General features: G+C 51.7%; 7 protein-coding genes across 7 annotated transcripts; 1 reads left to right on the forward strand and 6 right to left on the reverse strand.

Annotated features, from left to right (window-relative positions):
• Positions 1 to 310: 310 nt before the first annotated feature.
• PENARI_c002G10294 (uncharacterized protein) lies at positions 311 to 5,011 on the reverse strand (the record flags this gene model as incomplete). The annotated part of the gene is made up of 4 exons (XM_022627840.1): positions 311 to 3,380; positions 3,437 to 3,546; positions 3,604 to 4,916; positions 4,969 to 5,011. 4 exons carry the CDS (start codon positions 5,009 to 5,011, stop codon positions 311 to 313), a joined length of 4,536 nt encoding a protein of 1,511 aa, XP_022492984.1.
• Positions 5,012 to 5,315: 304 nt separating this feature from the next.
• PENARI_c002G05157 (putative chromatin assembly factor 1 subunit A) lies at positions 5,316 to 7,717 on the reverse strand (the record flags this gene model as incomplete). Its single annotated transcript, XM_022627495.1, has 5 exons — positions 5,316 to 5,319; positions 5,373 to 5,392; positions 5,708 to 5,795; positions 5,845 to 6,983; positions 7,040 to 7,717. The coding sequence occupies 5 exons, from the start codon at positions 7,715 to 7,717 to the stop codon at positions 5,316 to 5,318; spliced, it is 1,929 nt and encodes a 642-aa protein (XP_022492704.1).
• Positions 7,718 to 8,612: 895 nt separating this feature from the next.
• Positions 8,613 to 9,698, reverse strand: PENARI_c002G12075 (uncharacterized protein; the record flags this gene model as incomplete). The annotated part of the gene is made up of 1 exon (XM_022627964.1): positions 8,613 to 9,698. One exon carries the CDS (start codon positions 9,696 to 9,698, stop codon positions 8,613 to 8,615), a length of 1,086 nt encoding a protein of 361 aa, XP_022492975.1.
• Positions 9,699 to 10,126: 428 nt separating this feature from the next.
• On the reverse strand, positions 10,127 to 13,079 carry PENARI_c002G07586 (CaiB/BaiF CoA transferase family protein; the record flags this gene model as incomplete). Its single annotated transcript, XM_022627656.1, has 5 exons — positions 10,127 to 10,318; positions 10,583 to 10,745; positions 10,800 to 10,951; positions 11,947 to 12,977; positions 13,025 to 13,079. The coding sequence occupies 5 exons, from the start codon at positions 13,077 to 13,079 to the stop codon at positions 10,127 to 10,129; spliced, it is 1,593 nt and encodes a 530-aa protein (XP_022492760.1).
• Positions 13,080 to 13,659: 580 nt separating this feature from the next.
• chiA1 (class III chitinase ChiA1) lies at positions 13,660 to 16,602 on the reverse strand (the record flags this gene model as incomplete). Its single annotated transcript, XM_022627920.1, has 2 exons — positions 13,660 to 16,031; positions 16,080 to 16,602. The coding sequence occupies 2 exons, from the start codon at positions 16,600 to 16,602 to the stop codon at positions 13,660 to 13,662; spliced, it is 2,895 nt and encodes a 964-aa protein (XP_022492216.1).
• Positions 16,603 to 18,561: 1,959 nt separating this feature from the next.
• On the reverse strand, positions 18,562 to 23,514 carry PENARI_c002G09412 (uncharacterized protein; the record flags this gene model as incomplete). The annotated part of the gene is made up of 9 exons (XM_022627790.1): positions 18,562 to 19,028; positions 19,077 to 19,679; positions 19,735 to 19,803; positions 21,311 to 21,905; positions 21,958 to 22,205; positions 22,260 to 22,516; positions 22,570 to 22,992; positions 23,043 to 23,363; positions 23,420 to 23,514. 9 exons carry the CDS (start codon positions 23,512 to 23,514, stop codon positions 18,562 to 18,564), a joined length of 3,078 nt encoding a protein of 1,025 aa, XP_022492185.1.
• A 410-nt stretch (positions 23,515 to 23,924) lies between these two features.
• PENARI_c002G04049 (aldo/keto reductase) lies at positions 23,925 to 25,907 on the forward strand (the record flags this gene model as incomplete). The annotated part of the gene is made up of 6 exons (XM_022627417.1): positions 23,925 to 24,764; positions 24,820 to 24,990; positions 25,055 to 25,198; positions 25,290 to 25,376; positions 25,442 to 25,525; positions 25,593 to 25,907. 6 exons carry the CDS (start codon positions 23,925 to 23,927, stop codon positions 25,905 to 25,907), a joined length of 1,641 nt encoding a protein of 546 aa, XP_022492435.1.
• Between the last annotated feature and the right edge of the window lie 112 nt (positions 25,908 to 26,019).

Genomic DNA, 26,019 nt, shown 5'->3' on the forward strand with positions numbered 1-26,019 from the left:
AAAAATAAATTAAACTAGAAACAACCACCACCACATCTTTGAATGTATTCAAGAACGCCAATCATGATCCTGAGCCAAGCCCAGAAGTAAGACCTAGGCAAGACCACCAAAGTACATGAATGCCTCAAAAACACCAAATAGATTGCATCGCCCGAAGGGGGTATATAGATATATATGCAGAGCAAAGAAAGGACCAAACAAGAAAAAGAAAAATAAGACAAAGAAGACAATCAAATCTCGAACCAGCGGAGAAAAAGAATGGAAAGTGCCCGAGGCAATAATGCCAGGGATATGAACAGTGAAAACAACTCTATGCAATAGAGTCAAACTCCTCACGCTCACGAAGCCTATTTCGCGCCAGGGTATCACCCCCACTGGCAGACAACTGCATCCAGTGCAGTGCCAGACACATGCTCTGCGGATCCGACTTTGAGTCCTTGTCTCGGCGGTACATCATCTCAGCCTTGAATGTATCCCGCGGAAGAGTCAGAGGGAGGGTCACGCGCGGCAGAAGCTCGGGATGAGTCAGGTATAGAATGGCAAGCTCGCGCTGTGCGACTGGGTTACCCTCTTTTGCGGTGATGATCCACATGCCTGCAGCATCTTGGATGGCATGGCCAGGTTGGGGTTTGAAATCCGATGCGAAGGGAGGATGACGACGAGACAGTTCCTGGGAAACGATGCGGTCTGCGATCTCGACTAGGCTGTAACAGATCTCTTCTTTGAGGCTTAGTGCCGCTAGACCAAACTGGAGGAAAGCCGTGCCACGGGTTTGGTCTAGTTGATCTCCTGGAACGAACGCTGAGATGAATTGAAGATCTCTGAACAGGGTCTTGGGCTTGACTTCCAAGATGAGGTCGCGCATCGTTGCCACGATCTGTGACTCGGAAGGAGTGGAGTAGTCGGATCGCCTGGAGCCACCGGTCACGGATTCCGGTGTGGATAAGGGTAGTACCGTGTCCATCTCGGGGAGGTTGCGGCTTTGCACCTCCGAGAAACTGTGGCGCGACCGACGAAGCTGTTGAGGGCTGCTCCGTATGTCGCTTTCCCCAGTAGCGAACGTCGTGGTTGAGCCTGCATCTTGCGAGATCAACGACGCAATCACCAAGGACCGCAGGTCGCGTAGAGCATTGAGTTTGACGAAGGGACTGCCGTGGCGCGAGAACACCTCAATCAACCGATGGAAAACAGCCTTATACGAAAAGTCCGACTGGTCATCAGATGGCTGTGATAGCTTGGGCGAGTCCTCTACACTAGCGGCTTTATGACCAGAAGCACGGAGATCATCGAGAGACCTGCTCCGACGATTTTTCAGACCACGCGGCTGAGGCCGCTGTTCATAATCAGCATAGAACCTCTGAACAGCAGCGCGTCTCCGCATTTCGATCTGGATCCGCTTCTGGTTCAGCGCATTCGCGAACCAGGCGTCCGTTTCACTGCCACAACTCCATACTGGCGAGCCTAGGTCACTGAGAAGTAGACTAGTCAGAGTCTGTCTCAACCCGTCCATGAAAGCCGCCTTCCCGTGTGTTTTGCGTTCGACACGACGGGGTTGACGGGCTGCCGTTTCACTGAACATTGACGGTGGCCGCGAATAGGCGCTTGATACACTCGCAGCATACATGGGGTGACGCTGGGGCGCGGACCAGAATGTACTGCAAGTATCACCAGTCGACGTTGAAGCAGGGCGGCCTGGGGACCCTCCAAGGGAGGAGACATCAATTGACGGCATGTCTCGCTGAGGCCGCCACTTGTCGGATATGATACTTTGGATAGACGGCTTGCGACCCAGTGAAGGAGTATCTTGAGAAAAGCGAGACATGGGATCAGGCACCGGTAGGTTGCCCCCATAGAACTGGGAAGCATGGTTTGTTTCATCGTTCGCTGTTGACGGACGAGGGGTCATAGGCATGGACAGGCCCGGAAAGGCGCGAGTACCGTAGCCCTCATACTTTGAGCGTTCCCTTTGGAAGAGCTCACTTGCCCACAGCACTGGCGTCTCGGCCATCGTCTCACCCACTAGTTTGTTGATGCTCGTCCGGACCTCGTAGCAGAAGCGATGGATTCGCTCCTCTCCTTTGCAGAAATTCTCAATACCATTGTGTGACAACCATTTTCGGGTCAGCTCGACTTGTTCATCCGACAGCTTGTTCGGTCCACCCTGACTGCTAGGTGCCTTCATCATGTTCATGACCTGCACCTCAGGCTTCTGGAACAAGGACCCGCCTAGCGACCGAGGTCCATAGCGAGGTCTCTGCTCTTCAGGATATTGGCTGAACAGTCGAGCGGAGTAGATCATCGTTTTCAAAGCCATAGCCACATGCTTAGCCTCTTCATACTTCATGGAGTTCTTGACATCGGTCATGTACCACATCTTATCACGGATCTTGAAAAACGTGGCCATTAGATCCTGGACCTGAGTTTGAAGTCGGCGGAGGCTGTGATCCAAAGATAAGAAATCACTCTCACAACGCTCAATCACAGCTCGCGATTGATTTAACGAGCGACTGTAAGAATCATGCATCGGACCCAGGATCCATGAATCGTCTGACCGAGTTGAGCTGGGTGTCGCCCGCTGCCCAAGCTGCCTTGAAGCATTCCACCAGTAGTGTGCATCGACAAAATCGGAGTCATGGTGACAGGAGAACATGGCCTGATTAAATTGCTGCTTCAGAGACATGTTTTGTGTACGGGGCAAAAACTCATCGTCCGAGTCTCGGATGCGATTTTCTTTGACAAGACGAACGATTGCAGTCTGCAAAGCTTCATGGTTTTCATCCAGCCCGAGAGTGGAGTGTGCGTCATCATCGCTTTCAATGACCACACTTTTGGAGGTGTCATCTTTACTTTCCGGAAGAAGACTCCAGGTCAGACCATGGCCGTCTGCTGCAACCGAAAATATTGCCCAATGCTCGTTTGAGGGATGTTCTAGACTCAAACGCTCATTAGGGTGATCCAGGTCAGTTAACTCAAAGCGGATCCGAGCTGCCTTTTCACTCAGTCCATTGCCTGCGGCTAATATGGATGAACTGAGTGAGAATATGGAACCGTTGTTTGAGGTGGGCCTTGAAGTATCATATTTTGAACGGATAAATGCAGATTCCATAGACTCTGGACGACTGCTGAAGGAGGGTGAGAGGGTGGGTGAATGCATAGATGCAGAGGCTGGTGAATGCAGAGACGAAGCAGATGATGACTGCTGGAAAAGAGCGTCTAGAAGCGTGAGAACATCCAAAGCAGACATCATAAGGAAAGCCGAAGAGGGATTTCGCCGAGGGGGTGGTGTTTGTGAGGAAGGGATGGGAGAATCAACCGATACTTGAGAGAGCATGTTCTCAACACGCTCCTTGATAATTGGACGAGGGATCGAGAAATGATGCCTAGGAGTCGTCAGCACCAGCACCAGCACCAAACATTGACATGATGTAGAACGTACATTGAACGCAAAACAGCAAATACTTGAGAGTAGGCACGGTGCCCAACCTGGTTCAACAACTTCTCGCGGGCATCCTTTCTGATATGGAAGTCGAGGAGAAGACCGTGCGTCTATCGAAAGGAAATGCTGTCAGTCTCATAAGAACATCACGGACTAAAGACTCATACCTCAGGGTATGTCAACGCGCCATAGAGGAACTTGGAAAAGAACCACTGGACAAACAAAAACTCCAAGAAGCGATTACGGCTCTCGGGGCTATCCAGTTTCCGCAAAACGGCCTTGGCAAACTGAAGAACAGCGTGGGGGAAGCCGCCGTCTGGATCGTCAAGTACGCGGAACAGGTCATCCACAGCCGAAGCAAAGAACTCCTCTGCAACGTCCGTTCGCAGTGGATCCAAGGCATCCATATCAAAGTCCAAGCCGGTCGGTGCAGTTATAGGCTCCAAAAGAAAAGCACCGGTTTGCAAAATATCCATAAGGTAGAGTTCAAATTTGGGGCGGGCTTTCCAATTGCTGCCAATAGTCCAGGAAGTAAGAATCTGGCCGATGAGAGGGTAGTATCTACTACTTCCATGGGAGATTAGTTGAGCGCAGACGGAAGACCACACGTCCATCCGTAAGCGGGACTCGGCCGTATCTGGATCCAAGGGGGCAGCAAAAACGTTAAAGAGAAGTATAGACAGTGGATCGGTCCTCTCAAAGGCATAAGCGTGGTCCTTAAAAGCGGCTGACTGAGCCTGGCTTCGACTAATATAGGATTGGCCGCGAGCACGGGAGGTAGAAGGAAAAGCGGGATCATTGGAGTCCAGAATAGTAGCTGGGGAGGTAAAAGCGGCCAGTTGGGACGAAGACAGGCTTCGTAACCGGTCGACCAAGAACTGAGAGTCAGAGCGGACCAGCCGCAGAATCTCTAGGAAGTCAGCCCTGGACTGCGGGCTCATCTGGTGAAGGAAATCCGGGAAACGATCAATGTCCATGCCGGACGGGAGTTCCATGGAGTCCGCCTGGTCATCGTTCAAGGATGAGTGACAAGATTCCTGGATATCATGCAGTGTGTGGTAGAGAGCAACGAAATTGGCCTTGTCATCGTGCCGGAGCGCTTCAACGAGACCTCGCTGTGAAGTGAGCCCGACACGGATCATGCGCGCGGAGACGCCAATAGACACCTTGGTAGCCCGCAGGCGCTTCTCCAGTCGTTTCCTTTGGGCCTGCTTGCGCTGGGTTTGATGGTAGCGGGTGGCAAATTCCTCAAAAGAGACCTGGGGCGCCGTAGGTATAACGGCATTGTTTCCATTGGTAGTGGCCATTACCCTGGGACTGGGACGGCCCGAGCCACCGAACTCACCTGTCCCCACGTTTTCCAGTAGCAACATCGGATATGGAGATGGAGAAGGAGATGGAGATGGAGGCAAAGGCACCGATGTGGGATCTTGCGCCCGCGAGTCACATGGTGGGTTAGCCGGGGAAGCAGGTAATTGCACTGTTGGTGTTGGTTAGGTTGGGCTGCAATAGGGGGGTGGATCCCAACATACTGGCTACAGCCAAAGAGTAATCTTCTAGCTGGGATTCCACCATTTCGACAGTAGACAGTCGCAAACCCCCCCTAGCCGGCGGCGGATCTTTATCGCATGGCTCGATCGGGAAGAAAACCAGCTGGTTCTCAGAAGAGTGCCGATGCACTCGATCGGAACAGTCCAAGTCCAGGATGAAGGTGAGGAAAAGGGAGGTAGAGAGGGGAGATGGTAGAGAATCTCAGAGTCAAACACGGTCAAACTCGAGAGATCTTAACAAGCGCAAGGGAGGTACCGAGTACAAGACGATGCGTTGGCAATGCATGAGTGAGGTGGACAGTCCCCCCTCATTCGTCCGTCTCCCCCCCTCAACTTGCGGAGTCAGCGTCGCTTTTATACCTCTGATGTATCGTTTAGAACTTGACCTGTATTTAATATTCAACAGCTATAAATTATCCTAGTATTCTGTAATATTCGGAAACACGCTGGCCCAGAGAAATGCTGTGGAAAAATAACCCACGCTTGGACGTTTTTGAGTGGCAAACTACCCTCACATGCAGGGATACAATACTTGATATACTACAACACGCGCACAATCGGGTCTGCCGACATTTGACCCATGCAGCTAATCCGGGACACCCCGAGAAACATACAGAAAATCATAGGAGGGTCAAAATGGTTCGTAAGACATGTCGCCAATCCATAACTCCGTTCATACTCATGCAAGTGTACGCAAAATCTTAGGGCATCACCGACATACCCATTTCTTGTCGGCCTCCCGCTCTCCCACGCGAACAGCGACCAGGTCAAGGGTAGCCTTCAAAGTCTCTTTAGATACCTTGGGGAATCTATATACATGTTAGCATAATGTATGGAAGCGGGCATCGGAGCACAAACCGTTTCTTTAAGATCTCGACTAACCCGATCTTGCTGAGATCGTTTCCTTCAACAGCCTCTTTAAATTCACCAAGTTGCTCCGGCGGGAATGGTCGCTTGGCCTTTGTATTTGGGGGCAGAGCAGTGCCCGCTGGTCCACCAGGGACAGCAGGAACACGGAACACATCCAGTCCTGTGGGACGACCAGAAGCGATAGGCACGGCAGTGCGCTTTGCAGTCGGTGCCGGCTTGGGCTTTTCCCAGTAGGCAGTTGAAAAAGGATCGATGGGGAACTTGACCGCGTCGGAGATGGTTTGAATCTGATATACCTGGAGCTCGGGATCAACTCCATTGGCAGCCCACTGAATCCCACTGCAAACAGGCTCGAGGTCACCGACAATTAAGCGACGCTTGCCGTCGGCAGGAGCATCGTCTTCATCATCGAGGAAACCGTCGAGGTCATCCTCGCCGTCGTCACTGCCTTCCTCCTCTTCTTCTGAGTCCAGCTCTTCGCCCTCTTCAGGCTCTTCCCACTCTGCCTCTGAGTCATAATCGTAATCTGTATCCGGCAGGCCACGATAGTATGGGTTTCGTGAAAGTCTTTTGGCAGATGACGCGGACACACGACGAGTATATGTTCCCTGATAGGGAGGGCGTATATCCTCGCCGAACTTGAGTGACTTCATAGTTACTTTGCGCAAAAGATCTTCTGGTCTCGTAGAAGTCCCACTGCTCTGATTCTGGGGGAGATTCGTGGAATCGTCCTCGGCTTTCTGTAGCTGTAAAAGAATATCCTTCACGGAAGCGGCCGCCCGACCTCTCTTACGATGGAATGGAATCATATGAAAGACCTCAGAGGGGCGGAAGGGTCGTGGTTGTGCGGGGGTGTCAGCGTTCAGACACGCATCAATGGTTTGGCGTACGTGCTCTAGTGATCCATAGTCACGCTCAAAGCGATGGGGAGGTGCAACAGTTGTATGTGACTGTAAGAAGAAGGCGGGAAATGCCCGCTCGTAGTCCGATTTCTGGTCCTGGGGCGTTTCATGGATGATATCATTCGAAGCTGAAGGTTTCCCGGGCGAAACAGTAGTGTTGCTCTGCCCCAAAGGAGCGGAGTTGGCCGGGGGTTTGGCGAAGAAAGAGTTCAACCTCATTTGTGACTAGATGGGCGAAGGGTCAGCATGTCTGGGTGTTTGTGCCTGGAGATGCCACTTACTCGCGCCTTCTTCTCCTTCTCCTCGTCCTTCTTGCGCTTCTCCTCTTCTTTGGCGGCTTCTTTAGCAGCCTTTTCATCCTCCTTGGCCTTCTTCTTTTCTTCTCGCTGTTTCTTCTCTTCCTCTCGTTCAGCTTCCCGCTTCCGCTTTTCTTCGTCACGCTCGGCGTCGCGCTTCTTTTTCTCTTCAGCCTTCAATCGCTTCTCTTCTTCTTTCTTGGCCTTTTCCTCTTCCCTCTTGGCCTTCTCTTCTTCCTTCTTCGCCTTCTCCTCCTGCTTCTGGCGCTCCTTCACATCCTTTTCTTGCTGCTTAGCATCTTTGGTAGCCGTCGTCGCCTTCCGTTTCTTAGAAGCCGGAGCATCTGGCTCCGGGTTCGAGGCGGTCTTCGGAGAGTTCTGACCACTAGAAGACTTCCTCACAACAATCTCAACTGTCGGCCGTTGGAACGAATTCCTGAAATTATCCGTCGGAGGGAGAACCTCATCCGATTGCGAAGGCAGCGAAGGATCACGGTTCTCCTGATTCTCGGCAGTATATTCAGTCAATGTACGCTTCGCGTTCGGAGAAGGGGTCGCCGCATCATCGACTTCATGGATAGAACGTTTTCTCGGTCCTGCTGATGGTGAGGCGGGAATTGGTTGGGCCGGTGGCATCGGTGATAGACTGGCGTTGGGCTCCATGGACTCTAATTTTGCCACAGCGACCGAGTCAAGACTCTAGTCGCCTGAGTCGTGGTCCAATAGGATAGGATAAAGGGTCGAGTTGTCGTGTGACGGTCGTGTTTTCAGTCGGCGATCTGTTTATTCTCAAAGAAGGAATAGAGATATGTAAGGTGTATTGCACACTGAACAGTATAAAGTCATGCACTGTCAATGAATGCAAGAGAGGTTGGCTCCGCTGGGGGAAGCGACCAGTTCATCGGAAGGAGTTGTGCCTGACAAGGGACGCGTTAATGGATCGCGATGCGCGACCGATAACGTGTGTGCTTAGCTAATGGCCATCCCGCAACTTGTGTGGGGGTTATATGTAGTGCCAATTGGGGATCCAATTGTTCATCTCATACCTTGTGCTAAATGTTATTTTGATAGCAGATGTGGTAGGGTTTAAGCAAGCGATGCGAAGCTACTAAGCACAACACCAATTGAGTAAGTATTTGGTTTACTATTACTATCTCTAGATAAAAGAGAAGCTATGCCAGATCAACGCCAGAATGACCCAATATGCAGCCACAAAAGCACGAAGACAGCCCGCATAGCCAATCCATAGAGACCCACAGTGCCATCAAGGATATACAGCAGAACAGGGAAGCCCTGGGAGACAGGAACACAGCGCTTGAAGGGAATAAGAACCAGACAATAAAAGCGCAAAAGAATATGAACATAACATGGACGACACAGGTCAAATCATCAAGATTTGCCAGACGTGCCAGAATTGGAATTGCAGCAAGGGTAGGTATTATGTGCAGTAAGTGCGGTAAGAGAAATCATGTAGAAATCATAAGATGTAAAGGCGGGATCAGGCGAGAAGACAAAGGGTACGAAGATAGGCAGATATTGGGTGGAAGTTGAAAGATGCTCAGTCGCTGAGATCGGGGTTTGCGACGAAGAGTCGCACATTCGTCATGGAAGTAGTGCGTTCGTCCACACTGCCTCGTCGTCGCAACTCATCTGCCTTCTTGGCCTTCTGGGCTGCCGCATTGGCGGCACTTGGAGCTGCCATATCGCCAACGAAATCCTCTTGTTCTTGCTCGCTGCTGTGTGTTGTTGCAGCATCATCCTTAACCAAGGAGGAAAGTCTGCTCTTCTCCTCCGCTTGAATCTCAGCGGGTCGATTTTCTGACACCTCCGGAAGATCGGTCTTTTCGTTTGGAGGTGTGCTGTTGCTACCCATTGTGCCTTGTGGCCGCGAGTACCCACTCGGATAGCGAGTTTGGCTTCCGAGTGAGCTCCGCCCGCTACCAGTGCGCCGGTGGATTGCGCCACCATCGCTGCTGAGAGCGTCATCTTCCCCGTCACCGATCTCATTCGCACTCAATCGCACAGGGACCTTAGCGCCCACAAGATTGGAGGGCGAGAAGTCTGCTGCACCCTTAGGTCCGTGGCGGATCTTGCCACTGGCCAGGGTTCCTGCCCGGCCGGCGCCTGATCCGTGGACCTCGAGGTACGCTCTCTTCTTGTCACGCATCGCTTGCTCGCGCAACCTGGCGTCTTCAGGCTGTGCGCGATCACACCAAACAGTCGCCTTTTGCCGCCGCATGAGAGCCACATACCCAAGCTGGGAATTGGCAGAGCGAGAGGAGGCCGTGCGCCGAATATCTGAAACGCTTGGCGCGCCATGCGCCGTGGGGTGGTTACCAGTAGACGAGGTTGAAGTGGTGGTGCTCGACATGCGGCGAGAGGGAGAATGGTGAGGGAGAGCCATGTTTTGAGGAATAGGAGGAGGGTGGGGAGCGCCGTGGTAGTTGTGCGAGCCTTGGGCGTAGGGCAGAACGCTAGAGGAGGTTGTGCGAGTCCGACTGTGGGTAGTCTGGGGTCCGGCGAGATGAGGAGCAAGCTGGCCTCGGGGAGCATCGTATGGCTGATAACCATAGCCAGGCTGAGGAGCGGCGAGGGGCTTTCGGGCTGGAGGGCCCTGGTGGAGGGGCATTCGAAATTCCGTCATGTTGGGCGGGGATAGGACACCAGCCATATAATCCCAACGTGCGACTGCTCCAAAAATCCAGCGTATTCACCAGATCGCAAAGAGACCTGTGAATTATCCCAGGAGGTGGGAGGCTGGTTTGTGGTGACTTGGCGAAAGTGGTCCTTTGCGTCTCCGATGCGCGCGGCTGACGGGTAAGGAGATGCCGTTTCAGCTCCCACTGCAGTACACAGCTGCACAGTCCGATTTGGGAGGTCCTAAGCGGAAGGCTGAAATTGTACGCCTGAGAGCTGCACAGGCGCCTGTCCGTAGTTAAAAGTGGAATGGGGTGGAAACTCGGGGTAGTTTGAGGCGAGGGTTGGGAGCGCACACGAGGCAACACACTGGGGAGGGTTTAGAGAGTTGTAGAGTCTCGCAATGAAAGTGAAGAATAAGCGAGAGTGAGAAAGTCAGAGTATGGGCAGTTGGACCTTAAGGGGAGGAGAGTTAGGTCGGGGAGAGAAGAGGACTTTGACCGGCCGTTCCTTGGTTGGGCAGAATGATTGGTCGATACGGAACACGACGGACAAAGTACCTTCCAACCCAGTTTGGCGGGTGGAGTACTCAGCAAAGCCACACTGAGGCTGGGTCAATACAGTTACCTGTACAGAGTTACAGTTGATTAGTTACAGTGATGCTCTAAATGTTTCAGTTGTTTCACTTTCTCTTTCTTTAGATGTCATTTCTCTCTTGAATGCTACCTTACACATGCCTCAGCCCTACAGATTCGCCTCCCGAGCACGTGAGTGCCCGAGGGCGACATGACCATACTCCCGAAACCCATGATTATTCTCCCCGAGAATAACTGCTCGCCTACGGTGATACGTGTCGTGGACCTCCAAACTTTCCCAGCCAACATAAACTACAAAGCAGGGGCTGTAGCCATCAACCGGCTCCACCATCCACCCGCCCGTAACACCAGTGCAGCCAGGCACATTGGCGACAATACCGGTCCACAGTGCCCACGTCTTCTCCCAGGTCGCAGGGTTGGCAGCCAGGTAGTTAGCCGTCCCTGTAATGGGCGCACCACTCCCTAAGCTGTTAGTGTTAGGCGAGAGTTTTGAAGATCATGGCATGGCGGACCGTGAGCGAGAGCTAGCATCCGAAATGCCGGGCGAAATCAAGGTCAAGGTTTTGGTAATCTCCTGCCACTCAGGGGGTCCAAGCAGGGCATAGAGCTGGTGTAGACTGGCTCGAACTGGAACGCTCAAGGGCGAGATTACTTTCTTGCTTGGCTGCAGCGGTGATCCCAGCGGTGGCTGGTTCCTTCACTCACCGATGTGAAGATGGAGTTGGCCTGGCTCCTCCACTGTCGTCCCCAGCACAGGTGACGGAATCCGGACCAGTGTTCCAGAACACTCAGATCTGCAACCAGAGCTGGCCCTGCTTAGTCGAGGGTGCGTCGATTTGCGCGTCTTCTTTGATAGGCAGGATGATCATCTGGGTGGGGACTGCCGCGTATACCATTGCCCCAATGCTTGTCTGGACGTTGGATCTATAGGAGTAGGATGCTCTTTTACCTTCTAAGATAACTTATAAGTTACGGTCTTATGTACATCTCGCTACCTGGTACACACCGGTTCAATTCAAGCCGGCCATAAGACCGAGGACCGATGACCGCGGGCTGATCCTAATATGCTCACAATGCGGGGTATACATCCCTGCTAGAGTAGGGGAGCTAAAGGAATTACCTTTGAACGGGAATGATGTTATTCGCATTCGGCTATTTCTTCGCTCCAAGGGCACCGGGGCTGTCTTAGCGCATACCTGAGCAAGGAAGATGACGCTATAACCCCTTCGCTTAGCGACGTAATGCCGCCCTTGAAGGCGAAAACAGACGAAACTGTTCATACCTAGCAAACCCTAACGAAAATTCAATTGTACTCTGTAACGGAGCAATACGCTGCGCCACACTATATGGGCTGATTATCTCAGCTGTGGATCTGGGGATATAGTCGTGACGTCAACATGTTTCGGCGTATCCGGATTTGCAGCCCGTTCCTGATGAAACAGACATTGACAGCCAGGAACACTAGTAGTGTGATGTAACAACATGACCCTGGATATGGGGCATTCAGGTATGTAGAAAATGAAAGACATCAAAAACATCAAAGTATCTATCTACAATGCAAGTGCCAGACCACCCGAAACTAGCGTCAACTAGCGGGGATACGCCAAGTTACAGTTTAGTCCTGCCATTCGCCGGTAATAACGCCCCATCGTGTCGAACGGTGAAGTCCTTGTCTTGCTCCCACCCCATCCACACCCTAAGAGTCTCCGCGCCTCCATCACCGGGTACAAGAACCCCGCCGCTCCAACCACCCTGATCGGCTTGGATCGGGGCTGCAGGCGTGCTCGCCAGGTGGACAATGGGGCGCTGCTCGTAGCCTGATGCTTCGAGTTCATCCTGCTCCAGCACGGGAGTTGCACAGGCATCCGTACCGTCGAAGATATCCTCCCACTCAGCGCGAGTCTTGTCCTTGAACCGACGAGTGAATATATCCCGTAGGGCAGGCCAATTAGCACGATCTTCACGCTTAGGAGTCTTCTTCGGATCGAGATTTAGTCCACGCAGCAGCGCCGCGTAAAACTGTGGCTCCAATGCCCCGACTGCGAAATATTTTCCGGCATCTTTGGTCTCGTATGTATCATAGTAGGGGCACCCACTATCCAGCAGGTTCTGGCCTCGCGGCTCGCCCCAGGCTGGAGTCTGACGCGCAAGTCGGGGGAATGTTGCTAGGTAGGCTGAGCCGTCGACCATGTTGGCTTCGACCACTTGCCCTCGGCCAGTGTGCGAGCGGGAGATGAGTGCTAGCAGAACACCCTGGAAGCAGATGGCTCCGCCACCAGCGAAGTCTCCTAGGATGTTTCCTGGTGCGTAGGGCTTTTCGCCGGCGCGTCCGAGCATTGATAGTACGCCCGACACAGCGATGTAGTTTATGTCGTGGCCCGCCATATCTTTGTACTTTCCATCTCGCCGGAAGCCCGTCATGCGTGCGACTATCAATCGCGGATTGTGCTTCAGGAGAACTTCTGTCGGAGAGAGACCGAGGCGCTCGAGAACGCCTGGCCGGAATGGGTCGATTAGCACATCTGCTGCGGTGAGCAGGCGGATGAGCACGCTCCGTGAGTTTTCATCGCGCAGGTCGAGTGTGATTGATGTTTTGTTTCTTGTTAGCTGGTCTGCGTTCACGCTTCCTGGTCTGTCTATGCGGAGTACAGAGGCGCCATAGTCGGCTAAGAGGAGACCAGCGAATGGGCCTGGGAAATTGGTTAGTTGGGTTCTTAGTAGGAAGTTGACTGCGCACCTGGAGCTAGACCAGCCAATTCAATGACTTTGATGCCTTTTAATGAAGAAGCCATTGTGTATAGAAATAAAACATTGGAAGTAGAAGAGGTTCAAGTGGTTCAAGTTAAGTTACTCCGCAGCCGAGTGTATCCACGGACCTCGGCTGCGGGGAACCATGTGTATAAGATCGACTGACCATTACAGTTGGAAGAGTTTTTGGGTAAAATCTAATAAGTCAACAGATTTGTTTCATATATACAATTAACATTTTATTTTGTCTATTGCAGATAGCATAATGAAAAAGGTACGATAACACCCAGACAGGGAATGACAAGCGAACACAAAGGGTCCACAGAATACACATTGGGAGAAGTCATTAGGAAATTGAACAGTGAGATTTGACCGAGGGGTCTAGTCAGAGAAATGGCCGGAGTAAATCACAAAATCAGGCCAAGAGGTATTGAATCACGCCAATAAAACAGGGAAGGGTAAACCCCAGAAATGCTAGCGATCAGTAAAAAAAGAATATAATAAAGCAAGATCATAATTAAAAATAATCGCCCAGGCAATTACAGCTTCTCTCTGATGCAGCATCGTGAGATCAGGCGCATCGTGTAGATGATGGGATCATGCTGACCAGATAACTGGACAGACTCACAACATGACGAACATCGAGAGAGCGACGGCGAGGAGGGAGCCGAAGAGGCCGGTGACGTTGGCCTTGGAGGCGGCGCCGGTGTAGACTGGGGAAACGCCCTCGGGGTTGCTAGTGCTGGTCGGCGCCACAGGGGTGTTGGTAGCGACAGTCGAGGGGCGGAAGGCCAGGGTCGACGAGGTCTTGGCTGGGCGGACAGGTGCAACTGGAGTGCTGGAGATGCCCTTGGAAGAAGACGCAGGTCCAACGGGGCTGGACCCGGATCCGAAACCAGAGCCATGGCCGGAAGAGCCAGAGCTGGAACCCTCACCCTGGCTAGATGAACCAGAGCCGGGGTTGGAACCGGAGCTGGAACCCTCACCCTGGCCAGAGCCGGGGTTGGAACCGGAGCTGGAGCCCGAACCCGAGCCAGAGCCAGAGCCCTGGGCAGGAGCGGTAGCAGTGGCAGTGGCAGCAGTAGTCTCAGCAGCAACACCAGTGGTGGTAGGCGCAGGAGGCAGAGTGAGGGTCACAGTGGTAGGAGTGGCAGCACAAACAGTGCAGACAGTGACAGTGGTGGTCCAGCCCTCAGGGATAGAGGGGCTGGTGGTAGCCGGGCCGGAGGTAGGAGCGGTCACACCAGCAGTACCAGTACCAATTGCGGCAGGGCCAGTCGCGGTAGCGGTGGCCGGGGTATTGCCGGGGCAGTAGTAGCTGGTCAGGGTGGTAGTGATGGTGGTGAAACCGGTGGGGCAGATGCTGGTATAGGAGGTGACGATCACAGTGGTGATGGTCTCGGCGGAGGTGGTGTGCAAGGGAGTCGGGGTCACGGGGATTGTGATGGTGATTCCGGAGGAGGATCCGGTGCCGGTGGGCTGGACGCCGGAAGACTGAGCTCCAGTGGACTGGGCGCCAGTGGACTGAGCACCGGAAGACTGGGCACCAGAAGACTGAGCGCCGGTGGGCTGAACGCCAGTGGATTGAGCACCAGAAGACTGAGCGCCAGTGGGCTGGACACCAGTGGACTGAGCACTGGTAGCGGAAGAGGCACCAGAGTCAGTAGCGGAGGAAGCAGAGCTGCTGGGGGTCACGCTGGAAGAGTGACCGGTGACCAGAGGAGTAGAGCTGGAGCTAGACTTGGAGCCCGGGCCAACGGGGGAGCTGGGAGTGGGAGTTCCAATGGGGGCAGTCACAGTAATAGTGTGGCTGGGATGTCCGGAAGAAGCCACGGGGCTGCTGGCAGGGCTGCTAGCAGGGGTGGAGGCCGAGGGGGTCTCGGAGGTCTCGCAGTCAGTGGATGAGGCGGCGGAGCTAGAAGCACTGCCGCTGGGGGAAACGGAGGAAGCTGGCTTGCTGGGGGAGACGGAGGGAGACACCGCTGCGGAGGAAGAAGGAGACACGGTACCAGCGGGGGAGCTGGGGGTGACGGAGGGAGTTCCGGAGGGAATCACAGGTACCGAGGAGGAAGGAGACACGGTACCAGCAGGGGAGCTGGGAGTGAGAGAGGGAGTTCCGGAGGGAGTCACAGGTACCGAGGAGGAAGGAGACACGGTACCAGCGGGGGAGCTGGGGGTGACAGAGGGAGTTCCGGAGGGAGTCACAGGTACCGAGGAGGAAGGAGACACAGTACCAGCGGGGGAGCTGGGGGTGACGGAAGGTGTTCTAGAAGGCGAGACGGTGCCAACAGGAGAGCTGGGGGACACCGAGGCGCTGGGGGAAGCCGAGCTCGAAGGAGCAGACGAAGGAGTGCTGCTAGGAGCAGCAGACGACGAAGGCGACACAGTGGAAGAGGCAGCAGGAGAGCTGGCAGGCGAGCTGGTAGGGGTAGCAGAGCTGGAGGGAGGAACGGTGGAAGACTTGATAGGGGTGGCAGTGGAGCTGGGGGTAGGAGTGGCAGTGGAAGAGACAACAGGAGGAGCACAGCTGTACAGGATCTCCTTGATATGCTCAGTGTAAGTGAGACCATCAATAACGTTGTTGTCACCGGCAGTAGCCTCCCACAGCATGACACCACCGAAGTGCTTGGGGTACAGCTTCATGTAGGTGGAGATCAGGGGCTCAGCCTCATCAGGGGTCAAGTAGTATCCCTCGTTAGCAGCGTCCGAGGAGGCGGGCAGACCGATGTAGAGCTTAGCATCGGGGTTGGCACTAGCCTCGATAACCTCAACCCACCGGCCGAAGTCGAAGTCGCCGTGGCCATCGACCCAGTTGCGGGCAGAGCAGGCATCAGTGTTGTAGAACTGGACCCAGATGAAGTCGAAGACGGAGTTTTTGATAGCATCGCTCAGTTGGGCATCGGGGATTTGGCACTGAGGAGCACCGGAGATGTACATCTTCTGCTGGGGGTATTGGTCGTAGTAGGAGCGCAGGCGGTTGATCATAGCAGCCCATCCTATTGACGTTAGGGCGTAATTAGGGCTTGGGGGGAGAGGGAACATACCAACGCCTCCGTTGTACTCAATATCAAAGTCGAATCCATCAACACCGGCAGTCAGGAATGGGCGAGGGTACCCGAGACTGTTGGCCAGGTCGTAAGGACCAAAAGAGTGCCACAAGAAATCAGCAAACCACTCGGCAGTTTCATCGTCCTTGAGGTACTGGGCAGTGGCAGTGCCACCGCCGATGGAAAGAAGGACAGTCTTGCCCAACTCCTGGCAGTAGGGAATATCCTCCCAGATCTGGTGGCAGCCACTGAGCAAGTTGGTACCGTCGAAGAGGGTTCCATCACACTGGTTGGCGAAGTTGCTACCGGGCCAATCGTTCACAGCAGTAGGGAACTCATTGATGAACCCGAGGTTGATGATATCGTTTGAGGTCTGGTCACAGAAGTGTCTTAGGCGAGGCTGGTTATAACCTTGTCCGTAGTAGACAGCAACATTGTTCTTCAAGCTGGCATCAACAGCAAAAGCAGAGGAAGCAAAGAGTGACAGGGCCGAAACGGCCGCAACAGTTCTGGTAAGCATTATGGCTAACGGGAAATGAATGTAATTAGATATAAGAATCGCAGATCAACCTGATAAAAGAGTGACAGGCTTGCGATCAATGAAAGGACGCAGACGAAATGTCTGCTAAAATTCCCAAACGACAAAAAGAGAGAGTTGTTTGTCGAAAGAAGGGAAAAAGACCAGAATCCATATAAGAACTCCCATACGGGGTCCATCTGAGCCCCCTAGAGAATGTGCCGACCTCCGACATGGAGCGCACTAAGCAGAAAGTAGAAGCGAACCATCAAAACGTGGAAATGAGCATATGCGTGATATCCGGCGGTAATCGGCCAGGATGGGTAGGTCAATGCCCAGTGTCCACCCAGCCAGCGTAGCCTGGCATAGGTGGATTCGACGCTTGGTAGTGTAAAACGCTAGGTTCTGGGGCCAGGATCTATCTGTCCACAACGGCCAAATCCCGCACGTAGAAGAAAGCGTGGTCCGGGGAATTCACTGCAGAGAGAGGTGTCACAAGCCAAACGCGTGGCATCATACAGCCACGGGCGTTCGAATGTCACATTGTGGGAAATGAGAGCGCCATGTCAGCCAGAGGGCTTGCTGCGGATGAGAGGGGTGTGGTGGCTCCGTGCCTAGATCGGTATGATAGAGCCGCATAAAAGGGACTAAAAGACCCTAAGGGATCTTAGCCGCATTTTGTCTCAGGGTCGGATTGGATAGTCCATGGACCATGCCCAATCACGTTAAGAGAGATATGGCACAGACATCAAGAGGTCCACTGTGCGTTGGACTCCGAAGGCGCTAATCGCATAGTTCTCGTCGAGCCATTGATTGAAATCTGGAAGTTGTGTTAAATGCAGTGTTGTTTGCCCATGTTTGTATCCACTTGTTACACGTCATAAGCAAGTAAACAACAGTCCTGTGAAATTGAGAGACTGAAAGATAAGAAGAGAACGTCCGGGGAGGTCGCAAGCGACAATGGCTAAGCAATCACACTAACCCGAACAGCTCTAGTTATTCCCGAACCCGCCAATCACACTCGCCGATCCGGGTAGTCGGAGGCACAGCCGGATCTCCGTCCTTCTTCGGTTACGGAAATTGGGCGGATTCAGTCTTGTTTAGTCCTATTTAGTCATTAGTCTCTGCCCTAAAGCGAGTCGAGAACATGCCAATGTGACTGTGTCTTCTAGATCGAAATTATCAGTCACGCTCGGGGCTTAGGGTCTAGGTTTGGCCCCCAATCCCTTTTCCCTTTTTTCCCTTTATGCAAGGTACCAGGAACACCGGACATATGCCCCAGTTCAGGGCAGGTTTAGGCGACAGGGACGCCACCCAGAACAGGTTCGGACTATCCAGCGGAGGACCTCGTCTAATAGTTATGTGTTTTTTATTCTTGCACAAGCCGCCACCGGCTGTGGCATTTCCCGGCCTTTGTCCGAGACGGAGACATATCTTAGACACACCAACTACCGGTGGTTGTGAAAACCTGGCATATAGAGCAGATCAGGTGGGAAATTGCGTAGGTGGGAACCCTGAGAACTATGTGGATCGCACTTAATAGTGCAATCTAACTACTCCTCTATACTCCGTGTATACTCCGTTCAGCCTTGTTTTTGCCCGAAGGATCAAATGGTAATCTAATTAAAATTGGAGCCTCTCCGGCAAATTTTAATGCAAAAATTAGGCAATATTGTGCTTTGTTGAAGGGATTATTTTTTATTATTTTGCATCCACTATAATGTTCGATTCCAGCGGTGCCGGTGTACCGATGGAGTGACCGCGCTAAGTTGCCCGAAGGACAGCCATTTTGTATCGAACCTGCACACCAAAAAAACAAACAGTAAAGCAGAAAATCCACCTAGATTTGAACAACCAGCCATTATTAGCGATCAGGAACATCCATCACACAAGCCACCCCGAAGCCACAAGATAAGTATACGCAAAGAAGTGGGAACACCGAACTAACGCAATACACAATACTTAATCGGCAAGATCACCCAGAAATATCTCCTCCCGTCGCCGACGCAGCGAAATCTTTGCAGCAGGATCAGCCTGAGCCCTCACCCCGTACCGTCTAGGCTGAGGAATCGACCCCTCGGCGAGTTTGAACTCATACTTCAAAAGGATATGACACAGCACAATCTTCATCTGATTCGCAGCAAAAAAGCGACCCGTACATGCATGGCTCCCCAACCCAAAAGCCATATGCTCCGGCGAGACCGAGACAAGATTCGCAGAGGCCTCGCGGCCTGAAACCTGACGCAGCTTCACAAATCGATAAGCGTCAAATGTCTCGGGATCCTCGTAAAATGTCGGATCCCACATCCAGCAGTTGGAAACAGCCAGTCGAGTCCCCTTGTCGATCTTGTGTCCGTCTTTCAGGTACACGTCGTCGCTAGCAACACGGCGCATTGAAACTGATATCGTCGTCAGACCATCCAGGTTGTCTATGAATGGCAACAGCACTAACACAACAAAACCAGATCATCACTTACCAAGTTCCAAAGGCTTCATCCTCTGACTCTCCTTCAAAAAACTATCCATCAACTGCAACTTATACAACGAAGCGCGCGTCATCCCCTCAACCCGAAACACAGAAATAATCTCCTCCCTCAACGCCCTCACCACATCCCCCATTTCACAAAGATTAAATACCGCCTGCGTCATCAGATCAGTGGCACCAACAATAGCAACAATTACCAACGCCAACTGCATGCCCGCGGGGTCATAAGGACGGCCATTAACGCATTCCTCAATCCACTGCATAGCATCATCATGTCGGTCCAGTACTCTCCCCTCGCGCACGGCAGCGTCCTGGCTTCGACGTCTTTCGTCCAGGACCGGTATAACCAGTTTGCGGGCTTGGGTTAGATTATTGCGGAGCTGGCGGGTTATTGGGAGGAAGAGGGATATCAAGGGCCGGAGGGTTTGTGGCCATCGGCGTAGGGCTTCGGTTGCTTTCATTAGGTTTGCGGTGTAGTCTGCTGTTACTTGGAGCCAAAGTTTGTTTCGGCTTAGTTCGTTGCCGAGGAAAATCTTGGAGGCGGTTTGGGATATTATCTTTCGGAGGTCTGGTGTTAGGGTGGTTGTATGCCAGTCTTTTTTGGGTTAGGGTTTATACACTTGATGGGAGTGGGTGGGTATGTTTTATACCTGTGTCTTCTGTCCAGATATCTTGAAGGGCAGCGGTGGTTTCACTGGAAAGTGGTTTCGTAAGACTTCCTATAATGATAGTCAGTATGAATTGACCATATTACGCGAAGAAGAGTCATCTACCTAAAGCCCGTGTCATCTTCGTCCGAGTTGCCACTTGAAATATTTCGGAGGGTAGAGCGATCTGCAGCATTGGCTCGAATCCTTTAATATAAGGATGAGTCTCAGTGATCAATGCCTTGGTGAAGCTAAGGAAAGGGTGACTCCGGATTTCATTTGCATATTTTGGTGATAGAATCAGTAGGGTGCCTGAGTCGCCCACGAGTTTGAAAAGGCTAGACTGCTGAAGTGAGTAAACCATAACCTGGCATATTTTGACTAGTTGCGATCAACATACTTTCGCGAGTCCTGACTCGATGAGATTTTTGGCATCTGCTACGTAATTTTTTCTTGCTTTTGTGCCGAGGAAGTCGAGTCGAGATTTGGCATTGATAATCGCATATTTTGATCCGAAAGGGAATGTGTAATAAAGAAGAAGAGGGACCAACAAAATGGTTCCGATTATGAATAATGACTGCGGCCAAGAGTATATGAATAGATGATTATCCATCATGGTTGCTGTTATATATTTCTTACGTTGCGGATGCGTTGCGAACAAACATCTTCAGATAATGCATCCCATTGAAATCCATCTCACTCTTTTTATATTTCTCGTCAGACAATAAGCATAACATTCATATTATGCCGTGGAAGATTAATACAGATTTATCCATCACAATGCTCTGCATAACCTCAAGAGGTTGCACATAGCTATTTGATTCCAGTCCATGTAAACGTCATCACAATCACTATTTATGACGGATTATCCAATAGCAAAAGGTTGTTCGATGCAGAGAAATGTTCCACAAAATTCATTTTCTTGTGGCATGTATAATCGCCGAGAGCTTTCCGAAATACTTAAGCTGATGAAACCAGAGATCTGGAACTTAATAGAACATACTTTCAGCAGAAGCCAGTTATATTTATATTTCTGCTAATATCCTCTTGGGACAGATATCTAGATACCCAGTTGTAAGAGTAAATATATTCGAAGTCATTTCTACTATGTTACGCAGCATCGAGGCAATTTTTACCGTTTGTCGCACACGAGGTTGCCAACGGGATGATGGAACTGAATCTAGAAGTACCTCGTCCAAACGGTGCCGGAATACCGGAAGCCAATATGACACAAGGCCGGGTTGGGGGAAACACAGATTTCAAAGAGACGAATGCTACACGGATATTTCGTGAAGCGCTCACATATATGTGTAATCAAAAGCCTTTAAATTGAGTATATATCAGACTATAATTTTGCTCAGGTGAGAGAGCCTATGGTTCTATCTCTAGCAAAAAGACAAAAGTATATCCTTCTAATAGTGACATCCAAGAATGTCTAATAAATAACACAAAATTACACTATATGTCCATATAGTAAAACACTGCCAGAAAAAGAAACCGAGAAATGACGGCATAGGGGGTATAGTTCAGCCACAGAAGACACCGTCTTGGAGGTTGAATCCAGCACTAGCGAACATACCGACCCACATAGCCTCGTCGTTGAACACAAAGTTCGAGGCTGCATCTAGTTGGTTATTGTAACACATATTTGAGACGGCGGGGAGACCGTTTGGTCCTGGTGGGATGCCAGCCATAGGTGTATCATACGCAGGATCGGGATTTGGAACAGATGGCCGGTGGAAGTATGTGGCTTGGATGGATTGTGGATGGGGAGGATGGCTTTGTGGCTGGACGACGGCTTGATCTGGATTAGTTGGGTTTGGTTGCGGGTAAGGCCTCGCTGTGGGGATACTATGGGTCTCCGCGGTTTGGTGGATTGGGGAGTGAGATGGGGCAGTAGCAGGGGAACCTGGGAATGAGGTGGCATTTGATGTTGGAGCATTTGTGTCGGCGAATCCTTGCGCCCGGTCGATAGATCGGTGTCTGTCTATTGGACGGGGGCGTCGAAGGGTTGCAAATTCCATGAGGATGTTGTTTAGGAACCGGGATTGGAGACTGCAGCTTGTACTTAAAGGTGCGGTTTGGCCGGTGAATACATTTGCCGCTGCACGAATTGTTGCAATTGTGTCGGGCTCGATCTCCTGGCTTATCATAGGAGGAGAAGAGAGAAGCAGCTATAATAATTGTGAGAAGGCTTCAAGAGAAGTGAAGCATGGAGTGCCTTACCTTGATGAGAAGAACTGCAGAGTAGGCAGTCATGACATGTACAGAGTCTTGACAGAGGCTCAAAAAGGACGGGAACTCGGCCATCAACCGCAACATGGTCGTAGCACTGTGATAGCTGATCCACAATGGTTTTAGATCGCAGGTTTCATTAAAGGTTTGGTTCTTCAAAGTCTCTTGGAGAGGCATAGAGAAGAGTTGCAAAGATTGATGAGCGCCGTAGAACCGGATCATGAAATTATGGCAGCTTCCTGAATTTATGAGTTAGTATAAGCCGAATGGATGTGTGTCATAGTGAAACTTACCTGGATCAACCACATCAAGCCACTTATTTTGCCATTGCTCAATCCTATTTTGAAGAATTGCCAACGCCCGAGGTGCTGGATAGTGATTACCAGGGCTGGACAGGTCGAACACTTCCGCTGCCAGCAGCCGGAGAGTGACAAACGCGCAGAGAAATGGATCATTATCGATGGCGAGTGGATGCCTCCACCAGTCTTGCGCCGACTCAATAAATGGAGTTCGCTCAATCATCCAAGGCTTGCCTGTCTGCAAACTCATACTGTTTTCAATTGTGTCAATGCAAATCAACAATGGGGACCGGGAAGCGCCTACCTGCGATCGTACACGAACAGCACCAACCACGTCCGTTCGTCATTTCTGATTTCTCTTTGTTGAAGCTCGGTCAATTTCTCTTGCCTTGCGGGATCCTGTCCTAACTTATGCCAACCCAGATCCATTGACATGCGGATTGCAAGACCAACAGACATCCAGGCTCTTGTATCATTTGGCTCCTTCCAATATGTAAGAACCATGATGGCTTGGACTGTCTCGGCGGATTTATCTCCCCGCCGGAAAGCCTCCATGTATAGCTTTTCGGCATGTTCATGGAGACTTGGGTATAATGAAATTTCGAATGATTTGGAGGCAGCGGTAAGAACTGCAGCGAGCAGAAATGACGATTTCTGTCGCACATATGTGAAGGAATGGAGGTGAGGATCCAGTTGGCTGACGAAGGGGTTTAGTTTCGTCATAAAGCTGTTAATAGATCAGCAATTGGCCTCGCATTCCTATTGGAATTTGCCTACCTTTCAAACAAACGAAGAGCAACCTCATGGCTAACAATACCACACCGAGTTGGATCATCAGGCGAAACTGATTCGACCGGTCGGTCAGGAGTCGAGCCATGATTAGTACTGAGGATATTCTGCAGCGAGAACTTCCCCTTCATCGCCTGATGGCTCAGCAGGCCATCAGGCTGAAGCCCCTCCGACTCCGCCCAAAAGTCGGAAACGCGTTCGTCCCTCGGTGAACTGGGCCGTCTCGTATCACCTTCGGCCGGCATCCCTTCTGGGAATGATGGGCCCTGTGGTGAGTCGAGCGACCGCTTGGCATTGGGCTTGATCAAGCTATGTGCGGGGCAATGTCAACACACGATCCTTGCAGGTGTAATTGAGTCACATACCGCGTGCCAGGCTTCCTCCCCCGACGATGTTCACGGAACATGCAGTCCAGTGATTTGCGCACACAGCGGTCGCACTTGACGGCATCGAGCGTCATGGTGCATTTCATCTTCACGCGCCGACATGCCAGGCATGCATTGGCGCTGCTGACAGGTCAGATTCAACCCCAATTCCAAGCTGCAAGGGTCTTACCTAGCTTTCGGGGCTCCATGCACGTCCCCGTCCATATCGAGGTGAGTGAGGAGGTGGACCAGGAAGACTCTCCACGGGGGGCGATCAGCCCGAGGAGCTTCTTCCGTTATCGACTGGGGCCGATGTCCGAATCCGGTTAGTCCGTGACGATCGTCTCCCGAGGTTTACCGGGGACTCAACCTGGTTTGAACGCCGGCGGAAGTTAACGCAATTGCCTGAAACGTGAAGTCGCCGGCCGGTGAGTTTCGTTTTGCAGGGATCATCTATGACAGGACAGGCGTGCTTTTTCATATCTTTGGACACACACACTTCAGGATGGCGCCCTCAAAGCCCAAGGCGGGCCATGTTAACATGATGGCTGATACGAATATCGCCAATCTGCCCATCGAAGGACTGCGAGCTGTTATGCGCGGCATTCTAGCCAATAGACCGGATTGTACGCCTATCTTTGAAGAACAGACGAGAAACTATTTGGAAGAGACTGCTTCCAAATTCTCTGATGTCGTTGTGGTCGAGCAGACAGTCGACGGTCCTTTCCAAACGACACCCTCGTTCCAGCAACTACGGAAACGCATTTGTTGTATGGTGGGATGTGGTCTATGCTACCAGGCCATCCCTCTGCTTCAAAGCATCGTTGAGCAAGTCTCCCAGATGAAGCTCAGCTCCGACCAGTCGGCTATCGTGGACGAAATTGCCGGTGTAGATGGTGATATCATCCAAGCCATCACGGCCGTTCAGAAGACTCTCTTTGTAGAGACTGGATCACGACAACTATCCGAGACCGAAAGGCAGCCATTGGAGGCTTTGCTGAAAGCTCTAATGACAAGCAAGTCCGCCTGGGAGACCAACGCACAGCCTTTTGTGTTGGAAAGAGGTCTCGAAGCAACTATAGACCTTGTCAATCCTTCTTTGGCCACTGCTCCGGTAGCAAGCACGGAAATACTATCTGAGAAGCCTCCTGGCGTCATCTCAGAGACCTTTGAAATGGCCGGTATTCAGCTGCCTCGGCTCTTCTCTGGATTGTGGCAGTTGTCCAGCCCCGCCTGGGGCATCGCACCCCGCTCGAGGATCATGCAGCAATTCTCCAAGCATGTGGGGAGCGGTCTAACAGCTTTTGATATGGCCGATCATTATGGTGATGCCGAGATTCTATTTGTGGGTTTTCTCTATTGGATCATATCAAGTTTGATTTTAACCCAGTCCATTCTAGGGCCAATACCGGTCTGCAAGTAACTACTCCGACTCACTCTTCGCCGCAACCAAATACTGCGTCTTCCACCCCATGAGCGTTACACCCGAAGCTATCCGTGCTAAGGTAGATGAGCGCTGCCAGAGATTACGCACAGATAAACTCGATCTATTGCAATTCCACTGGCAATTTGTGAGTTTCAACATACCCCAAGCATGCATATCCGTGATCTATCACTTATCATTATATCAAACAGTACAATGACCCCCAGTATATTGATGCAATGAAATACCTGCAGCAAGACAGCCGAGTGAAACATCTCGGTCTCTGCAACTTCGACACAGAACATATGGAAAAGGCCATCGAGAGTGGAGTCAAAGTCTACACTAACCAAGTCCAGGTATGTATCCACCGACACTTCGATCATTGATCGATCACTCCACCCATCTTCAAGACCCATACTCATGACCGATACTGATGATGATACATAGTTCTCTCTCATCGACTCAAGACCCACAGTGAAGATGGTAGAGTTCTGTAACAAGAACAACATCAAGCTCCTCACCTACGGCACCCTGGTAAGTCACGCCCAACCCTAGTCCCTTACAATTCCTCTCCACAAAGATTAACAACAGAAACAAAGTTGGGTGGCCTCCTAGCCGAAAAATGGGTCGGAAAGGAGGCTCCAGACCTCTACGCCGAAACAATGACACCAAGTCTACGCAAGGTAAAAACAAACCCCGAAACACCCACCCAGCATACAAACAGACTAAACCCCACTAACACTCCCGCAGTACTTCGCCATGATCCAAAACTGGGGCGGCTGGCCCCTCTTCCAAGAACTCCTGCATACACTCCAAAAAATCGGCCGTAAGCGCAAGGTCTCCGTCTCAAACGTTGCCACGCGATGGGTCCTAGACTTCCCATGCGTCGGCGCCGTGATCGTTGGAGCTAGAATGGGCGTCAGCGAGCAATCACAGGAAAATCTGGCTAGTCTTGGTTGGTCGCTTGATATGGACGACCAGAGACTTATCCAGGCGATTCTGGATCGGAGTTCGCGGGCTGAGATGTTTGAGAGTTTGGGTGACTGTGGGGGTGAATATCGATGATTATATGTCTATGAGTTTATGATTTTTGATTCTTGGTTTCTCATTGATTAGGTTTATACAAATTCTAGATATAAGGTGATGGTGGATACATGTAGAGGTGTGTGGCCTGGGT

The sequence above is a fragment of the Penicillium arizonense genome (assembly GCF_001773325.1).
Source record: "Penicillium arizonense strain CBS 141311 chromosome Unknown PENARI_contig002, whole genome shotgun sequence".
Classification (NCBI taxonomy): domain Eukaryota; kingdom Fungi; phylum Ascomycota; class Eurotiomycetes; order Eurotiales; family Aspergillaceae; genus Penicillium; species Penicillium arizonense.